We start from the raw sequence: 18,443 nt of genomic DNA, 5'->3' as shown, positions 1-18,443 counted from the left end.
TTTTTAAACGAGAGAAAAACCCTCCTCCAGTGAGCAGCCTCCCAGATCCCTGAGTGCAGACATGGCTGGTGCTACTTGTCTCAGGGCTTACCTTTAGCTCTGAGACACAGTTATCCCAAAAGCACAGGAAGAATGGAAATTTGTTTCAAATACTTTTATTCTAAGCCACACATTGGAGCCTTCCACATTCAATTCTTCCAGGCCAGTTACTCCTGCTGGGCACAGCGCTGGCTGCCATGCTCCTGGGAGGCCGGTTCTGGGCAGTCAAATTCCTAACAGGAACCCCCATTTCAAATTCCCCTTTCTAATTTCAGTAGCAGGCAGGGTAAAAGTTCTGAGGCAGAAAACAGGCAGTTGTGTTGTGCTGCTTTTCCACCCGTTCTGATAAGCACAGAGCTGCAGTGCTGCTTGTTCCCAAAGCAGAGCAGGAACAAGCTGGGGGTCAGTGCCTCATCCTGCCCACTCTGGGCACAGTCAAGATGCACAGTTTCATTTCTGTACCGGAGACTGATGGATGATTCCTTGACTTGATAGGAAAGTTTACATCCTTTGGCTTCCTTGGCTTCACGTGAAATGCCTTTTTATTTCTGAAGTGATCCCTGGTACAAACTGGGAGCACTGCTCTTGTGGGAGCTGCTGAGGGTGACGGCCTTTCTCGGGCACTTCGGTGTGGTGAGGAGGGCTGGGTTTGAAGTTTGGGACCTCGAGTCACATCCCACGCTCCTGCTCTCTCCCAGAGCTCTGGATAATGTCCCCATCGGTCACCAGGCTGTTCCCTGCCCTGACAATGCCTTCAGAGGAAGAATTTTTTCTCTAGCCCAAATGCACATCAAGAAGTCAACAACGCCAGCAATTCCTGCTTCCCAGCCATCTTAACCTGCTGCAAAGTTCTGCACACCTGAGCAGCTACCAGTCCCAATGGCCCTGCAAGGAGCGCCCAAACCAAGGCTGGGGGACGCACCTCCACCCCTCTGCAGCTCAGAGGCACAGATGGGCACTGCGCAGCCCCTGGGCTGAACGCTGCTGCATGCACACGGCGTGTCTTGTGTCCACTCAGCTGCTTGCTGAGTTGCCCCATAAGAGACTCCTCACCATGTCAACACTGTCCTCTGCTTCCTGCTTCTCCTGGCACCAGGGCATCTGCAGCCCCTGCAGAGCCCTCACTGGTTCCCATCATCTGTTTCAAACCCTCACTGGTTCCCATCATCTGTTTCAAATGGCAAATGCTGTTGCTCCGTCCTGTTTTGGGGAAGAGACTGCAGAATTTTCTGTTTTCCTTTTGTCTTTCTGTGCCAGTCTGAGACATCTGTCATCACGCTGCTCCCAACCAACACAGGGAAAAAAGTGGAACTACTATCACGCTTTTTAACAAGAATATCTTTATAAAAGATTAATAAATTATTAACAGTGTTCTAATGAAGAGGTTAATCCAGAGACGTAGCATCCCATGGGTGAGTGGAGTGCACTTACTATGGTGAATAGGCTCCTGTGGTTCCCCCCTCTGTTGTTTGCACACTTGCTCATGTATTAATATCTATTAATCACTGATTAGCCCCATACACAGTGAGTGTGGATTCACTTCTCGCACTTTGTGACCGACACTTCTGTTGCTGTGGCAGAGACACGTTTGATCTGCACTTTGCGGAAGACCTGTGCTGCTCCTGTCCTGTTCAACGGTGATCACTACAGCCGGCCTGATACCAAATCTCCTGCCCCACTGTTGTAAGATCAAGGAAAACCCTTTACACTGAGGTGATGAGCCTCCTTGAATCTTAAAACAAATGAAAGGTGCTTAAAAACTGACAACTTTTTGGTGTGCACAGGTGTGCACGTGTAAATATTTTAAAACCCAGTGTGGATGTTCAGTAGGTTGTTTTGGGGTTTTGAGTTTTTAGTTTTTTGCATCCAGTCTTTTTGATTTGTGAGTAGCTGTGTGGTGCTCCTGGCAGGAGGGAAGCGCAGAGCAGGGAGAGCTGTGGCCGCGTCCTGCTCGGGCAGTGGGGCGAGTTCTTGGCTTTGTTTTGTTGTGCAGGGGGAAGCTACAGCGTGGGCTCAGGGACAAATGAGTTGGCTGGAGCCCATCACAGGGTGTTTGTCTGGACACCTCCATTCGGACGTGGGTTCCGTCGCTGCCCATGAGGCCGTGGTTACTCATGTGTGCAGAGCCCTGGGCAGCATGGTGTGGGGACGCGTGGGCATGGGCATGAGAGCGGTAGCTGCAACTCTGTGCTGTGAGTGTTATCTCCAGTTCCCTTGTGCTTATCCCCAAATTCACGCCGTACTGCTAGAATGGAGCAGGCCAGTTCTGCTGTAAATAACCCAGTGCAGACTGACGCCTTGTGAAAGCCCAAAGATTTGGGCAGCCAGACGGCATCGTCTGCTTCTGTGGCAGCTGTGTGAGGCATTGGGGTCAGAGAGCAATGCTGGGGCAGGCAGGCAAGGATTGCTTTTGCCACCCTGGCAGCTCAGCACAGCCACGTCCTGCTGTCCAGTTCTGGCTCTGACTGGCACTGGGAGCCGCAAGGTGGGGCTGAGGGCTCTGAAGAACGCAGCCACAAACGTGCTTTCCAAAACAAGTGCTGTGAAGGCTCGCTGTAGGGAGAAAATGGTTCGTTCCACTAGAGTCAGCTTTTCTATGGAGAAAGGTTTCATGCGTAGTTCATCCCAAAGATCACCTCCACAGGAGTATTCATGTACTCCAGGCACGTTGCTAATGAATAGGTAATTCTATGTTTACATCTTCTCTACTCAGCCCCACCGGGCAGAAAGACACGCAGCCGTCCTGTTCTGCTCAGAGCAAGAAAATGAAGAAATAGCACTGCAGTGAGACTTGAGACACTAATGGCACAGCTTCGTGATTGCTCCCACAGAGGCTCAGCATCGATTCCAGTGCCTGGAGGCACCCAGGCCTCCCCTGAATGCCACAGTTAGAGCAGGCCTGCAGAGGTTTGATTTCACTTTGATTCCAGCTGCCGGTGGTTCAAAGTCGTGAATATTATCCCGGTGTAATCGAGGGCTCAGCCCTTGTTATGTTAATGTGACCACAGCGTCTTCTGTGGCCTCGCGCCACACGTTGTCCGCGCACCAGGGGACGGCCTTTCTGCTTCTTAGAAGAGGTCTGTCTTTATTGAAAACTACAACTCTTTATAACATGGGGCAGAACAAACCGTGCAGCTCTGTGGAATAGCGAAGTTGTGCCGTGCTGTGTTCCTTCTGTTCTTCCCCGCAGGCAGATGAGGTGTGGGTTGCCCACCCCATCCATTGCACTGCAGTGGGGTGTTGCTTTTCCATCTCAGAGTCACCAAAATGCTGTTAGAGGGAGTCTGCCACACACCCTGTACCTGTCAGCGTGTGAGCTTGGAGTGTACAAACCTGACATAGAGCTCCAGTTCCACTGCAACTGACAGCACAGCTCCTGACGCTGCATTCCATCATCTATGCAGTGGGGCTGGGAGAGGGAAGAATATTTTATTCCCTTCAAACGGAGGGGGAAAGAAACCAGCACTGTAAATTCCAGCTTGTAGCTTAAAACCAGGCTGCGCAGCCATGGGGAGCCCCATGATCTTCCACTCCTTCACCTTCCCCTCTCACATTTGTTGGAAGCTGGTCGCAGGCGTGCCCAGGTCTTGCTAGATCTTTTCTTTAGCTCTGTTTCATCACAGTTACACTTTGGGAAATCGGAGGGTGGGGGAACAGTGCAAGGCGTAACAATAAAATAGTATAGTCTTTTTTTTTTCTTGTATCATAAATATATTTGTATGGAGCAATGGAGCACTGCAGTATTTTATTTATATGTATCAACCCTACGACTAGGTATTCGGCTTGTAAAACTCATCTACACTTACTTATTGTACATCTGTGCTGTACGACTGTGTACGTGCCTTTCGCCCTTTTTTCATGGTCTGTCATCTTATTTTTTTCTTAAACAACTGCAGAACTTGAATAAATTAGCAAACCGCAGTTAAAAGTCCTATGCAAGGGATGACTGGGAATTACATTTTCAATACTCCTGCGTTTCTACGTTGCTTTAAAAAGCAGGCTCTGGGACCCGCAGAGAAGCCTCACCGAAGGAACGCCCCCAAAGCCCCATTTCAGCTGCTGAATCTGAATCTCCGGGGCAGCCCTGAGGCGCTCAGCCCCAGCACAGCTCCTCACCGCTCCGTGCGCGAGGCCGAGCAGCGGGCGCTGCCCCAGGACGGTGCTCCACGTCCAGCTCTGCCTTTCACGCGCTCTTCTAAAGAGAAGGCGCTGCCAGGGCTGAGCAGGACGCCTTACGCCTTCGCTCGGATGCTGAGCGGGTTGGGGCGCGGCGGAGCCACGCTGTGCAGCAACGCCCACGGCCACGTCCTGCCGCAGGGCGACCCGGTGCTGCCCAATGCCTTACACCGGTGGGACGACACTGACGCCGTGATTTGGGAGATGAGAAAAAAAAGCCCCACGTTTTCTACATCACCTGTGCTGTAGGACTGAATGCTTGTTCAAAACGCTAACGGAAATCGTCCTCTGTGTGTGTTAACGTGTTAAATCGATGTAAGCAAGGTTAGTAGGGGAAGGGTGTCTACTTCTTGTAGGACTTTGTTTAGATGTTTGCCACGTGTCAACAGACTGAGGGACACGACTGCCTGGAATACGTTACCTAGTGTGCCTGTGTGTGTGTAACCTGGGTTCGGTTGTTAGATTGTAATGCTGTCTTTTGACTGAAAAAAAAATCTAATATAAAGAAAAACCACAAGAAATAAAAAATATATATTTAAAGTCTATTTTACGTGTATTCCTCAAACCCTGTGAGTACATCTGTTTACAAACTGTCTGCAAAATGCAGAAGGTTTTGGCTTTTGAAACAGATTTTGAAAAATCAATGCTGTGACTATCAGACACAAGTCAATAGAAAACAGTCCCCTTTGAAGACAAGGATGAGAAGAGGGTGGCACAGGCTGTCATTGCAGAATTCTTCCCCCATTTGCAAACCCTAAAACTTGGTAGAGGAGTGTGAGGACATTTGAAATAAGTTCCACTCACATGGGACATAAAGCATTTCCACGGTACAGGCGGCTGGCCATAGCAGTGCGCTGCCCACAGCAGCTCCGTGCACACAGCTCCAGCTTCTGCTCCAGGACCTGAAGGGCTGAGCTCCATCCCATTCCTCTTCCACCCAGCCATCCTGGTGACCCTCTATCAGTCCCCCATCAGGTTATCAACAAGGTTAAGCTCTCAGCCCCAGGCTCTCCTTGCCCAGTGAGCACCAACACAAGCCCCCTCCACCCCCCCTCTTTCCCCAGCGCAGCCCTCCTTTCCCAGGGCTCCCATCCACGCTCCCCTTTGGCCTGCCCACATCTCTCTAGATCATGACCCTGCCATCAGCTTCCCCTGTGGTGGTGCTTTCTGCAATCCTGAGTGCACCCCTTTCTTCCCCTCCTGCATGGATAAGACAACTCCTGTGGATGTTAAAAGGAACCCTTCTGCCTTGTGGGTGCAGTGCTGCTGTTGGTATGGCTGGAGCTAAGCTCAAAAGCAGATCTCACTTCCTCACATGTAGCACCAATACCTTTGGGCTTTGCATGCCCTCTTCCTACCCACAGAACAAGGACTTCGCCTGCAAACACGATCCTTCAGTTTTGTGAACATTGTCCAGTTCTTCATCCCCAAAACTTCCCCTGACCTGGCAGGTGGTGGCAGCAGCCAGGCCAGGCCCAGAACATGGGGAACACTGGAGTGGGCAGAAACGAACAGCAGCAGTGCAGCACAGCCCCTCCACCTGCACACGGCAGCGAGACTTCTGCTTTGTCTTCCCATCATCCCACATAGGGAATGAAACCAATTTCGTGAGCTGGACAATTGAAATGAGGTTAAGAAATGGCGAAGGCTGGAAAATAGTAAAAATAGGTCACCTCAGAAACTCAGCTGGCTTCCATCTGACTGCATGTGCATGTGAAATACACACACATGCAAATAAAAGACAGAAATCTTACAGGAGCTGATGCTTTCCCTGGCAGCCAAGCTCAGTACAAGGCTGTGAGCAGCAGGGCACGGCCAGGCCTTTGGGAGGAGGCAGCACTGCCACACCATAACAGCTTCTCAGAAGCAAAGAAAGCGAGAAGCTGAGCTCTGATAGTGAAGGAGGAAGGGGAGAAGTTAGCCTTGCTTGGTTACCTGTGCACAAATAGGTTATTTCTGCCATTACAAAAGGTAGCAGCTGGCAATTCATATATTTTAAATGGGTTCCTAAATATAAATGTAAAAAATCCATTGGGAAAACAAAAAGGTATAAATACCCACTCGAGCACAAAGCGAGCCGCCATCTAAGAAGACTCACTTCTCCATTTCTCCCCGTGAGAGCTCCCTGGAACAAAGAGGCTGACCTACTTTCCCTGGCAAGGCACACAGACCATGGCCATGCAGTCCCACACATACACGCTTCAGGCCAATGCATTCCAGGATCTCTTCAAACCATTTAATGCTGTATGTCTTTCGGCTCCGTTTTCCTGCTGAGCGCCTGTTGTGGGGAGAGCTGTCTGCTGGGTGCCCTCACTGTGCATTCACTGCACACAGCCCGGGCCTGGAGGGCGGTCTTGGAATCTTTTTCTTGCTTCACCACAACAGCTGCACTGGTTAATTCATTTGCAGCTCAACAAATTCCTTTCTGAAGCTCCATATAAGGAGCTCGTAGGCCCAGAGCTCTAAATAATCCATTCGATCTTCCCGTTTGGAATGATGCTGCTGTTGCTGCTAATAATAATAGAACCCAAATTATAGGACAATAACATTTATTTAGAGCATGAGGGATTCCACATTATACAAACCCATAAAGTCATTTTTGTTTCACTGGTCCATTCTACAACAAATACATCAGATCTACTATATAATAAAACTATTTACATTTCCAAACAAAATTGGGTCTGTTTATAACCCTCTTACTGCTATTCACATACAGTACTTAAACAACAGCACAATACGTTATTTTAATACCTAAAAATGACAACCCTGTATTCTAATTTGTTTATGAAAAGTGGAAACAAATACATTTACAATCATCTCCCCTCCCCTTCCATTTCTTACAAACACATTAACCTAATGTGCTAACCCTGGACTTCACTCTCCAAATCCAGGCGTTTTTTTAAAAAAGAATTCAGTTTTTATATCTGTTTGTTTTTTAGGAAAAAAGAAAAATCATTGGGAACAGTATAATATTAAAATGACTTACTGTACAGAATTTTATTTAAAAAAGAAAAATCACAGCTCAAAATTGCTATTGGTAAATTCACACTCATTTACAAGTTTCATGTTTCCATGCAGTTATTTACTTGGATTTTCTTCTTTTTGACTGCATTGCACTGGCACTCGTTTCTGAAATCAAGAGAAGAAAAGAAGCATGGATACTCAGTCGGTAACCATTCACGTGAGGCGCACAGATTGCCCTCTTACCATTCTAACGTCACAGCAGGCAGGGATCGGGGATGGTCCCTCACACACCTGGCAACACAGGCTGCTCCCCGAGCACTGCCAGCCCCGCGGCAGCACAGAGCGCCCAGCAGCTTCTGCTGCACGGCCTTAAAAACAGCAGTCGTGTACCTGAAGCTGCTCTTTAACTTTAGTCCCACACACACCACATCTTGCTCAGGGCTCTGCACACAGGCTGCAGGAATTGGATCCAAGCACAGGACTTGGAGGCGGCATTGTTAGGAAACCCAGGCCGTGTTCCGGGCCTGCCACACGCCTTGGGAATCTCTTTGTGCCAGCCCTCGGAGAACCAGGGCATTAGAAAACAAGTCTCTTCAGCGCACGTTACAATTCAGAGAAAAACAGCCTATGTAGAAGGATACAACGCACGGTCCTTCAGCTGAACAACAGAAGCGCTGGCAGAGGCTGCAGCAAAACTGGGGGGTGTTTTCAGTGCACTTACCAAGGCACTACGCTTCCGTTTCAGAACACAAAGAAAAGAGCACTGAGTACGGACTGGGGGCATCTGCATCTTTAGATGTTTTAAAAATGCAATTGGAAACATCGGCGATGCGTCTTTGGCTCTTTACAGCATTTTCCAGTAGCTGCTATGGCTGTGTGCATCTGAGAGTCGCAAGGGCAAACATACCCCAAGACCTCTCAAACCAGAAAAGCAACGACACGGCTCCATGGCTATTAAACGCTATGTTACAAAAATATCCACTTCTTCAAGTTTCCAGAAGTGGGACCACACCTTGTGGGCAGAGCACCGGCCTCCAGCAGCTGCTCCCTGCTGCCTTCTGCTGCTCCTCCAGCAGAGCTTAGCCTGGCCTATCCTTCCTTGTTGCTCATTCGGAGCACCTGGTCCCAAACCCCTTTTCTCTCCCTGTTGTGCTGAAGTTTTTTCCTAAATGCTATTTTTATAATGGCCTTAATCGGTCTCTACTTTAAAAGTCAAAAGTCATTTTTTCCCAACCCTGCACTCTCCTAAGGTGGATTAACAAGTTTCTTGGGACACAGACCACAGACATGCGGGTGGAGGCCACGTATAAAACACACAGGCTTCCTTAAGTTGCGTTTCACTACTAAGTGCACAGCACAGAGCAGGCACACGTGGTACACCTCTTCTCGCCTCCCACACTCCGTCTCATTTATCCTTCATACTGTGCCCTTCCAGAGAACACCCTGTTTTCTCCAAAGCTCTGCAGTAGGCAATGGCTTGCATGGAGACAAGGCAGTGGCAGGGAGCAGCACACAGCAAGCCAGGCTGCTGGAGAGCCCTCAGAACTGCAGTACTTCCACATACATGTTTCAAAAACAACAATTTTCCAATGACAAATGACACAGTTGGTACAAAGCCCCTACACGAGTGCTGCTATTCTTTAATTTAATGTTCTTTTGTGTTCTCGTACTTTCAGAATTTGAAGTGCCACTGGTTGTCATCTTTAGGTTCACTCATTACAGCACACTTCAGATAGGCTCGAGCTCCCTGAGGCATCACCCAATCATTATACATTTACTTCACATTTTTCAACCTTTTCTTCCCATCATGAAGGATAACTTAATGTTACAATACAGACTTCTGCACAACCCTGCTATGAGAGGGAACTCCAGTTAAATTCAGCAGGCACAGGGGCCCTCCACGTGACACTGCAGGGTTACATGCAGCTGGAAATCTCTCTAACTCTTATAAATGCAAATACTCTTACCAGCAAACTTTGGTATCTTCAATATGGAAAATGGTTACTGAATTCAACTTGACTTCTTTTTATAATGATGATGTATTAATACCTCTGTGCTCTGCAAGTTATCTTTAAAATACTGGATAATCATTTCCTCACGCTGGTCTCTCTACCCTCTCGGACAACTTGTGTCCATCAGCTCTGCTCTGACCTTGCAGGTAAGGAGCTGGCACTGTTACCTGCAGAACCGCAGAGCAGCACCATGTGCCTTCCGGTAACAAGTGTGCACAGCTCACAACTGCTGTGTGCTTTGTGCAAGACTGCAGCCCATATGGGAGTAAGGCACATGGTAACGGCCAGCGCCAGGGGCTGACACCTGTGACTTCAGGGCTTGGGATGTTCCTGGGAAGGGACACCCGGGGCTGTCTGAGTGCACCCCGTGTGCTTGCAGGCTGCCAGCTGGGCAGCACTCTGTGTGCCTGCACACAGGCACTTGGCTTTGCAAAACTGACCGTGTGCTTGGAATGACTTCAGTATTGTTCTCATGTCTTTCAGAGTTCAGGAAAAAAAACCCGATGCTTTTTAACTCGAGTACAGTCCACTAATGACACATTTCTGTAAAGAGAATTCAACTTCAACTAGGCAAGCTAGCTGATTACTGTGTTAATTAGTACTGCAGAAAACCTGTTCCACAAACGTAACAATAAGAAATCCATACAAGATTCACTGCCAGTACAGATTTAGGTAAACACGTGAACACCAACCTGTGTCTGAAACCATTGAAACCAGAGTTAAAAGCGCACAACGGTTACAAACTGTAAACCAAGCACAGTTACGAGCCAGTTATCGAAAGGGTTATTTGGTTATATGCCTCACTTCCTGCCCGCTTCACAGAAATGACGGCTGTGCATTTTACCTTTTGCAGTGCTGGATGCGGATGCTGGTCTGGAGGACCTCTTGCGCTGTCCATTCTCTACAGTTTCCTGTGAAGCGGCAGAATCCTCTGTTCTTGAATTTCTTCTACTTGGAGTTTTAGACTTTTCACAATTCTCTTTTGTCTCATTACTAATAAAGTGGGACAAAATATTTCTGATGAAGTGTAAGAAGAATTACGGTTTTCTATGCAACTCAGACAAGCTGAAGGATGGACCGACACAGGTACCAGTTCCGGACTATTAGCACTGAAGATATGAAATGCTAGAGATACCAGAAGTTTTATCAGATGAAGAATGACCTGAGTAAGCCAGAGTATAGTCCATTTCTATTAAAAATTATCAGAGGATACAGAATTGAGAAGTCCTCAAAGAGAATATTTTCAACATTAGAAGACCAAGAAATTAGATGCATTATAAATTGTCTGCTCTGTTTTCCACAGGTGCCACCATTACTGAAGTCTAGGAAAAGCAAACAAGTTACATTAGAGACTGCTATGATATGGGAATACAGAGTTGAAATTGCAGATGAACATAAGGAGGAATTACGAACCCTTAATTGCCAGCTCTTGTTTCCACTAAAAAGACTCTGCTAACTGATCTACATAATTTCTTCACATAATTAAAAGCGTAAAGATTATTTAAAACTTTCTTGAAGGTTTATGGCATGCTTCTGTTATAAGAAACAGTAATAGGCCGTGGAAACAGTAGGCAGTGTGGAAATCCATATTTCTTGTTGCTGAGACAATAATTGGAGTGTAATGTGTTATAATTAAACTCCACTTGTGCTTTATTACTATTTGCCCTGCAAACTCACCCTGACAACTGAGGCTTCTCTTTACAGTATTAATGCCAGACAATTTCTGGTGACTATGTAGCTCCTGAATATTAAGCTAAACTTATATTCTGTGAATTAAAAGGCAAGCAATTAAGCAAATAAATAAATGCGCTGATAATAGAAAAGAAGAACAAAAACTCCTTTCATGCCCTTCTTCTACTACTTGCAAGATTTCACAGAAGGATGCCTTAATCAGAGAACTGATGGGAAACACAAAGTAGGGTTGTGCATTACAGAGGTTCTACTACAATGCCGATATTTCAGAGGAAGCTCTACTTTAAGAGAAAGAAACTACTACAGAGATTTGCAGTTTTAAGTAGCAGATAGCTGAAACAAAACATACTTTGCCAATGTAAGGAAAGACAATCAAACACACTCTCAAGCAGGGAAATAGAGCAAAGGAGAATACGGAAGCACATGGATTGTCAGATACAAAATAAACATTGAAAGCAATTTCCCCACAGGTTCCAGGGCTTTCTGGAGGTGCATGCTGGCCAAATGGGCACCATCAGCTGAAGTTCGCTTACTGGAGGTAACAGCTGAAGAGTTCAAATAAGCATCCATCAACTTGGACAGCTCCGTAGGGACCAACAACTCTGCTCTGGTTTTCTAGAAGGAACTGAAGTTGGCCCAAATAAAGGTATTTCTAGTGCTCTGCATGCAGCACGGCTCCTCCAAGGCGTGTGTCATGTATCACATCACCCTGGGGCTCAGAGCTGACCACCCTAAATACCAGACATCACCAGACTTTACCTTTCTCTGAACACCTTTCTTCTTTCCAGAAAAAGCATCAGTACAGAAAAATCCAAACAGAAACGTACTAGAGATAATCTGATGTACTGAACGACAGTCCAAATATGGAGAATCCTCTCATCTGCCAACTGTCTCACCTTCAGCTTTTTAGAAAAACTCTATCCTAAAAAAAAAACCATCAGCCTTTCAGTCTGTCCTTGATACAACTCTGGAAAGGTCCCGGCCCACGTGAAGGTAAACAGAGGCAGACGTTTGATTCACAGTCTTTCCTGATATGAGAAAGTACCTTGGTTTCCCTCCTGTACCTGCTTCATTTCCCGATGGGCTGACAGCAAGCCGCACCATTAACCCCACTTCTGGTACCACTTCACTTTGAGCAGGGCAGCACCAAGGCTAGGGCCAGTTGTACCAGCAGCTATCAAAAAAATCTTATAGGCTTGACATCAGAGCTGCCAGAACATCTGAGTGCATCTGAGACTCTTATTTGTTCTTTGACATCTGAGTGCAAGAGCTAGGTAGTTTTAGAATTAACAGAAACTGATCTCGAAGATGGTATTTTCTTCTGACAGAACACAGCAATTCAAAATTTAATTATCAGAAGTCTTAACTAGGACAAGACAAAGCTTCTGCCAGGCTTTCCTATCAGGTTTCAGCAAAGCATCAACAGGAAAACAGAGGAAATCTGCAGAAAACAGTAACCAAGGCACATATAAACTGTAAGAAGAAAAAGAAAGCCTTTACAAAGTCCTACTTTCAGAAAACAAAAATTTCCAACAGCTGTTCTGCAGGCTTCTGGGATTGCATTTTTAATTTGTTCTCAGAAAATACCAAATGCTAGAACCACCAAGACCCCTCCGGGATGTAGAACACTCAGGTTTGAGCAAACAGGAGGAAACACTGCCCAAAGCACAAAGACAGACCTGAGAGAAAGCTATCTTACATTCTGCATTTCAGTCACATTTTGGAACAGTTTCCTAGCAGAATTCCTGAGTAGGGAAGGAAAGGTTTGGCAAAGAAAGTGAATAACCACAGCAGAAGATATATATAGATATAGATATAGATATAGATATATATATATAGATATATTTTAATTTGTGCAGTTGAAGCAAAGAGAAAAGGACTTCCCTCCATGAAGCTGTATCTATTCTGAATCTATATAAACTATCTCCTTACCTTTGACCAGCAACTACTGGAGCATTTGTTTCAAGTTCTACAAGAGAAAAAGATAGTTTTTAGGTCCGCTGTAGAAGTACATACTTGCTAACAAGGCATGGCTATCTCACAGTTCTCTCGTTATGCATTATGTCTCACCATTAAGTGTCTCTTGTCTATTGTTACTCTCAAAGCAAATCAATCTAACGCACCCAATGAGGCAGACATCAGGCAGTGCTCTGATGAGGGCCTGCACCAGCTGCAAAAAGAGAAGTTAAAAGAAACCCTGCAGAAAGAAACTGCAGATAAACTTTCAAATAAGAATTACAGTCCTCTCCCTTATAAATTCTACGTTAGTCAGCTTATTCCTTTCAAGGCTTCTATATTTTTATGGTTTTAAAACTTAAGAATACTGATCTGAATCTACCGTACCACTGACATAAACATTTCTCTTTAACACAATCACCTGAAAGCAGTATCTCCTAATGAATTTTGTAGGAAGGTGCAGAAGGGAACGCACGCTTCTGAAGCCCAACTATACTTCTGCTAAGTTGGAGACTGCTTTTGGAGTTGCCAAAGAGCGGTGTGCTCTCCCTTCCTCCTCCCTCCTAGTGATATCACAAATAACTCTCTGCTTTTCCTTTGACTGTTCATAACAGCACTGATTTCCATCACGTGAGATTTCCAATTCTATTTTTTTTTTTTAATTGTCCATCTTTTAATTACCCCCATATCTATCATTTTGCTGAGATGGAGTACCTCTACCTAATCACTGTGCCTCTTGTGAGAAACTGCAACTGATCTAGAGATTATCACTGAAATGCACTATCTTAGCTTGCTGTTAAATGATTGCATTGCCTGTGCTGGCCTCCACCTCATCTCCACCTATCTTTCAGTGTTTGTGGCAGTGGCTTTGTCTTTAAGATCAATCCAGTGCTCCGCATTTGCTGTAATGCGCACGAGGAACAAAGCCATGAAAAGAGTAAGAGAACAACCCTAGCCCTGTTTGGAACATGAGATTCTTCAGTGAAAGTGTTTGTTACTGTGCCCAAAAACCCATCTCAAGAAAAATAGAATGAGGAAGAAAAAGTTGCTCTTTCTTTCTACCAAAATGCATGTAGGCCAAATACCCACAGCGAAAATCGGTCAGAGCAGTGCTTTTCTTTCCTGAGCAGGAGCTCCACAACGTGGCTACACGTGTGCTGGTGCGAGCAGACAGATGGAACCCTGGCAGGGTGTGTGCACACCTCGAGAAGGGAGCTTGATGAAAGCAATTGAGTACAATTTTCTCAAGCTTTACTTCTAATCATGCTACATACAGAAAAGTGATGGAAATGGCACTTCTCATGTCCAAGCTCACATCTATCCGTCTTCCTCACTCATCTTAGGAATTACTTTCATAAAACACCGTAGTATTGATGTATACGATAATAGATGGCAACAACAAAAAGTCACCTTTGGGTTAGAACTAGGTGGTCTTAAAGGTCTCTTCCAACCCAAAGCATTCGTATGATTCTATGATCTGCCACAGCTCCATCCCTGAAACAATGCAGAGTGTTCTTTAAAAGCTTTGAATGGAAAGATAAATAAACGAATGAAAGGATTAGAACTCTAAAACTTAAACTCCCAGTACTGCTTTGGGAAATATTTTCAGAAGTGTCCTATGCAAAAAGAAAAACTCCTATTTGTTCTTAACAAAACTTCAAAGCTCAAACAAACTGAGTGCATCGCTATGAATCCAGCCTTTCACGATTGCAACTGAGATCTAAAAGCTGCCTTGGTGATTTCTTCCTTGCTTTATTCATTCTCCTACGGCTGCTCCAATGAGGCTTTGGAAACTTCTAAGGCACAACATATATAATAAAAGAAAACAATCCCCCCAAATAAAAATAAAAATAATGAGAAAAAAAAAAAAGCCAAACTAGCAAGCTTATTTATGATTTACCATTTTCAGTTAGAAACATAATAAGCTTAGTTCACCTAAATTCTGCTTTTCCGAAGTAAAATTTACCTGTTCTTTGAACAGTACTTTCTGTTGTGGCAACTGAACTTTTTTTCTGCGTTAAATGTTGAGAAGATGCTAGAACAGAAGTGGAGGGGAAAAACCATTATTTTCAAAGGGAGTCACAAGATTTTTTGTTGTGCATTTGGGCTGCTTTTACAAAACAAGGCATCTTCCAACTTACATCATTTTTACATTTACAGATAGAATTGTTGTAATCCATACTCTATTCCTCCCCCATCCACCCCTCCCCCCCCAAAAAAAACCCTCCAGCTCCTCAGTTTAAAAACAAACAACAAAAACCTCTCACACCTAAAACCATCAGCCAACCTACCCCAAGCAGGCTTTCCCAAAACACTTAAGTGATGCAGTTAAATATCATCAAGCAATTTTTAAAGGCCACGTTTTGTCATTAGACCAAGAAACTAAAGAAAGACCTAAAAGAGGTCTCTGCTTTGCATCTCTCAGCTTCACGCTCGTTTCAGAAGTATTGAGGAAAAACAGCATCGTTGTTAATGAATGGATACCCTCATCTTCAATTAACATGCAGAAATGCAAACTGCTCCCAGAGGCTCCCAGGATGTCCTTAGTCAATATGATGACATGACTTGACTTTTTTTTAGGTTGCCTTGTTAAAAATAATATAATAAACCAATACCTGTTACACAACTGCCTTCCAGTCTTCCTTTGGGTGTGATCATGGACTTAGCAAGAACACAGACACATAAAGGTTCCAATTTAGATAAAGAATATTCATTCCATTTGTAAAAACACGTGTACATTCAGATGCCTACATCACTGTCCCAGAGCTGAAGAGAACGTACGCCCTTTGCAGGCAGAATACAGCTTGCTTCAGACTTGAGAATAAATAAATCCCCACTATTGATGCTGAAGTTAGGTACATTTTCTGTTTTTTTCTTACACACCAAGAAGCAACCAGAGCATTTGGAAAGTGCTATCACTGCTTCCTGCTTTGAGACTGCTGTACAGACTTACATCACGCTGCTCCTGCCAACAACTTTTTCTTCTAAGAAAGCATAATTCCTTCTGTGAAGCTCAAAGGCAGCACTTCCACCTTCAGGCAACACACAGCTAAGGCACACAACTAGCCATGGGGAAAATTTATGCTTAAATTGAAGCTCGTTTGCACTGATTTATGTGGGCTCTATTTTCCATAGTTTTGTCTGCTAAAAGATAAAATCCATCTCTAAACTGACAATATAAAGCACAATGGATATTCAAATTGCTTGCTTTAAGAATGATGGTTTATTTCCACATTGCTTCCAACAGGTTAAAATGGCATCAAGAACAAGCAGTGAAGTCTGTCAATGCTAAAAGTAAAATTATAAAGGAAATAAGGTAGAAATGAGGGGATTTTCTGTAACAACACACAATTTAGTCATAGTTGAACTTCTAAGTGTATCTCTGAAAAGAACATTTTCATTTTTCCTTGTGCATAATTTATTTATTTTGCTAGAGTTCAGCTATTTCCCTAGAAGATGAAGGTTCCCCCAAGAGAGAACTTGTATTATTAGGATTAATACACAATATCAGAATGATGTCTATATATTTAAGTAAATTATAAAAGTTAAAGGTCTCTGAGAGGACCAAAGCAGATCCATGCACCTGACCAGGAGGGGCAAGCTGGCAGGGCTCATTACCAGAGCTTTAAATGTGATTTGATAGGTGTAGGGAATGTACTACTGATGCACAGAGAAGAATCAGGGAACACTGCCACTTTAGGAAGCTGTGGGGGAACACCTCAGATTTCCCCCAGAGGTTTTTGCAAGGGCTCCTCCAAGAAGGCAATGAGGCCAATAGCCCAGCTGAGCCACCTCTGCACAAACGTGCGCAGCACGGGAAATAAGCAGGAGGGGAGGGAAGCCGTGGTGCAATTAGGGAACTATCACCTAATTGCTATCACGGAAATGAGTTGGGTTCATTCATACAACTGGAATACCATGATTGAGGGCAACAGGCTTTTTAGAAAAGATGGACAAGGTAGGACGGGTAGGGGAGTTGCCCTCTATGTTAAGAGGTGGACAGAGTACTAAGAGCTGCCTCTGAGAAACAGCCGTGATCATGCAGAGCTGGCGGGTGGAAATGTGGGACCGGACCAATAAAGGACATCTGGTGGCCATGTCTGCTATGGGCACCTGATCAGATGGAGCCTGTGGATGAGGCCTTCTTACTTCAGCTCTCCAGCCACTGCTCTCACAGGCTCTTATCCTGATGGGAGATTTCAACCACTCGAATATCTGATGGGAAAGCAGCCCAGTGGGCTGCAAACGGTCCAAGAGACTCCTGGGGTGTGTTGATGACATAACTTCCTGGTTCAGGTATTGGACAAACCAACCAGCACTGAAGCACTACAACATCTGGGGCTCACCAAAACAGAAGAAATCATTAAAGAGGTTCAGACTGGGAGCAGCCTGGTATATAGCTACTATACTTTGGTTGAGTTCAGGATCTCACAGAACACGGGCCAGGCAAAGAGTCCAGTCAGGATCCTGAACTTCAGGAGAGTGAACTTCAGGCTGTTTAAGGAATTATTGGAAGAGATCCCATAGGAAACTGCCCTTAGGGACAAAGGAGTAGAACAGAGTTGGGAGTAGAACAGAGTTGGCAGCACTTTAAGGATACCTTTCTGAGAGCGCAAGAAGCTCTCCATTCCCCAGCAGAAGAAATAAGGCAGAGGAGACAGAAAATCAGCATGCATGAGCAAAGGGGAATGGTAAAATTGAAGGAAAAGAAGGAAAAGTATAAGCAGTGGAAGTGGGGACAGACGGCCTGGAAAGAGATTAGGGATACTATCCAGATGTGCAGAGATGGCATCAGGAAAATTAAGGCATAAATAGAATTCAACTCAGCAAGTGATGTGAAAAATAACAAGAAGGGTCTTAAAAGACTGGAGATACACTGGTCTTACAAGACAATGGAGAGCATACCCATTCTGACAAATGAGAGAAAGAACTGCCTTCTTCAGATACAGAGAAGGTTGAGGTACTTAAAGACTTCTTAGCCTCGGTCTTTATTTCCAGTCAGGCTTCCTGTGCCTCTTGTGTCCCTGAACTTCTAGGCAGGGGTCAGGTGAGCAAAATCCCTCTCACTGTAAAACTGGAGCAAGTCTGAAACCAGCTCATGAAGTACGAAACCAGCTCATGAAGTACAAGTGTACAAGTCTATGGGGCCAGACAACACACATCCTAGGGCTCTGAAGGAGCTGCCTGATACAGTTGCCAAGTGTCTCTCCATCACATTTGAAAAGTCATGGCTGGCAAGCAAGGTTCCTAGTAACTAGAAAAAAGAAAACATCACTCCCATTTTTAATAAAGGGAGAAAAGACGACCCAGGAAACTACAGACTGGTGAGCTTTATGTCTGTGGCTGGGAAGGTCATGGAGCGGATCCTCCTAAAAGAGATGTTAAGGCACACGCAAGCTGAGACAGCCAGCACAGCTTCATTAAGCACAGACTGCATCTGACCAATCTGGTTGCCTTCTGTGATTGAGTGACGATATCAGTGGACAAAGGAAGGGCAGCAGACATTGTCGACCTGGATTTCTGCAAGGCCTTCAACATGGTCCCGTGCCACATCCTTATCTCTAAATTGCAGAGATATGAATTTGAAGGCTGGACTATTTGGTG

The 18,443-nt window shown here is 45.1% G+C and overlaps 2 protein-coding genes across 4 annotated transcripts in view; one reads left to right on the top strand and one right to left on the bottom strand.

The window, feature by feature from the left end:
- TP53INP2 (tumor protein p53 inducible nuclear protein 2) overlaps positions 1 to 4,464 on the top strand; it is a 21,484-nt gene extending 17,020 nt beyond the window's left edge. The window contains exon 5 of the mRNA XM_010722255.3: positions 4,039 to 4,464. Coding sequence (XP_010720557.1) covers positions 4,039 to 4,464 — 426 coding nt within the window. The remainder of the gene's footprint in view (positions 1 to 4,038) is intronic.
- A 2,283-nt stretch (positions 4,465 to 6,747) lies between these two features.
- Positions 6,748 to 18,443, bottom strand: part of NCOA6 (nuclear receptor coactivator 6) — a 39,591-nt gene continuing 27,895 nt past the window's right edge. For 2 of the 3 annotated variants that reach the window (XM_019622122.2, XM_010722219.3), the window contains exons 12-15: positions 14,806 to 14,874; positions 12,816 to 12,852; positions 10,036 to 10,184; positions 6,748 to 7,344 (exon numbers count right to left, since the gene is read on the bottom strand). In XM_019622122.2, the coding sequence (XP_019477667.1) occupies positions 7,298 to 7,344; positions 10,036 to 10,184; positions 12,816 to 12,852; positions 14,806 to 14,874 (302 nt within the window). In that variant the 3' untranslated portion in view covers positions 6,748 to 7,297. The other variant, XM_010722220.3, reaches the window with a different exon arrangement.

The sequence above is a fragment of the Meleagris gallopavo genome, chromosome 22 (assembly GCF_000146605.3).
Source record: "Meleagris gallopavo isolate NT-WF06-2002-E0010 breed Aviagen turkey brand Nicholas breeding stock chromosome 22, Turkey_5.1, whole genome shotgun sequence".
Taxonomy (NCBI): Eukaryota; Metazoa; Chordata; class Aves; order Galliformes; family Phasianidae; genus Meleagris; species Meleagris gallopavo.
This window is presented reverse-complemented; position numbering and strand designations above follow the sequence as displayed.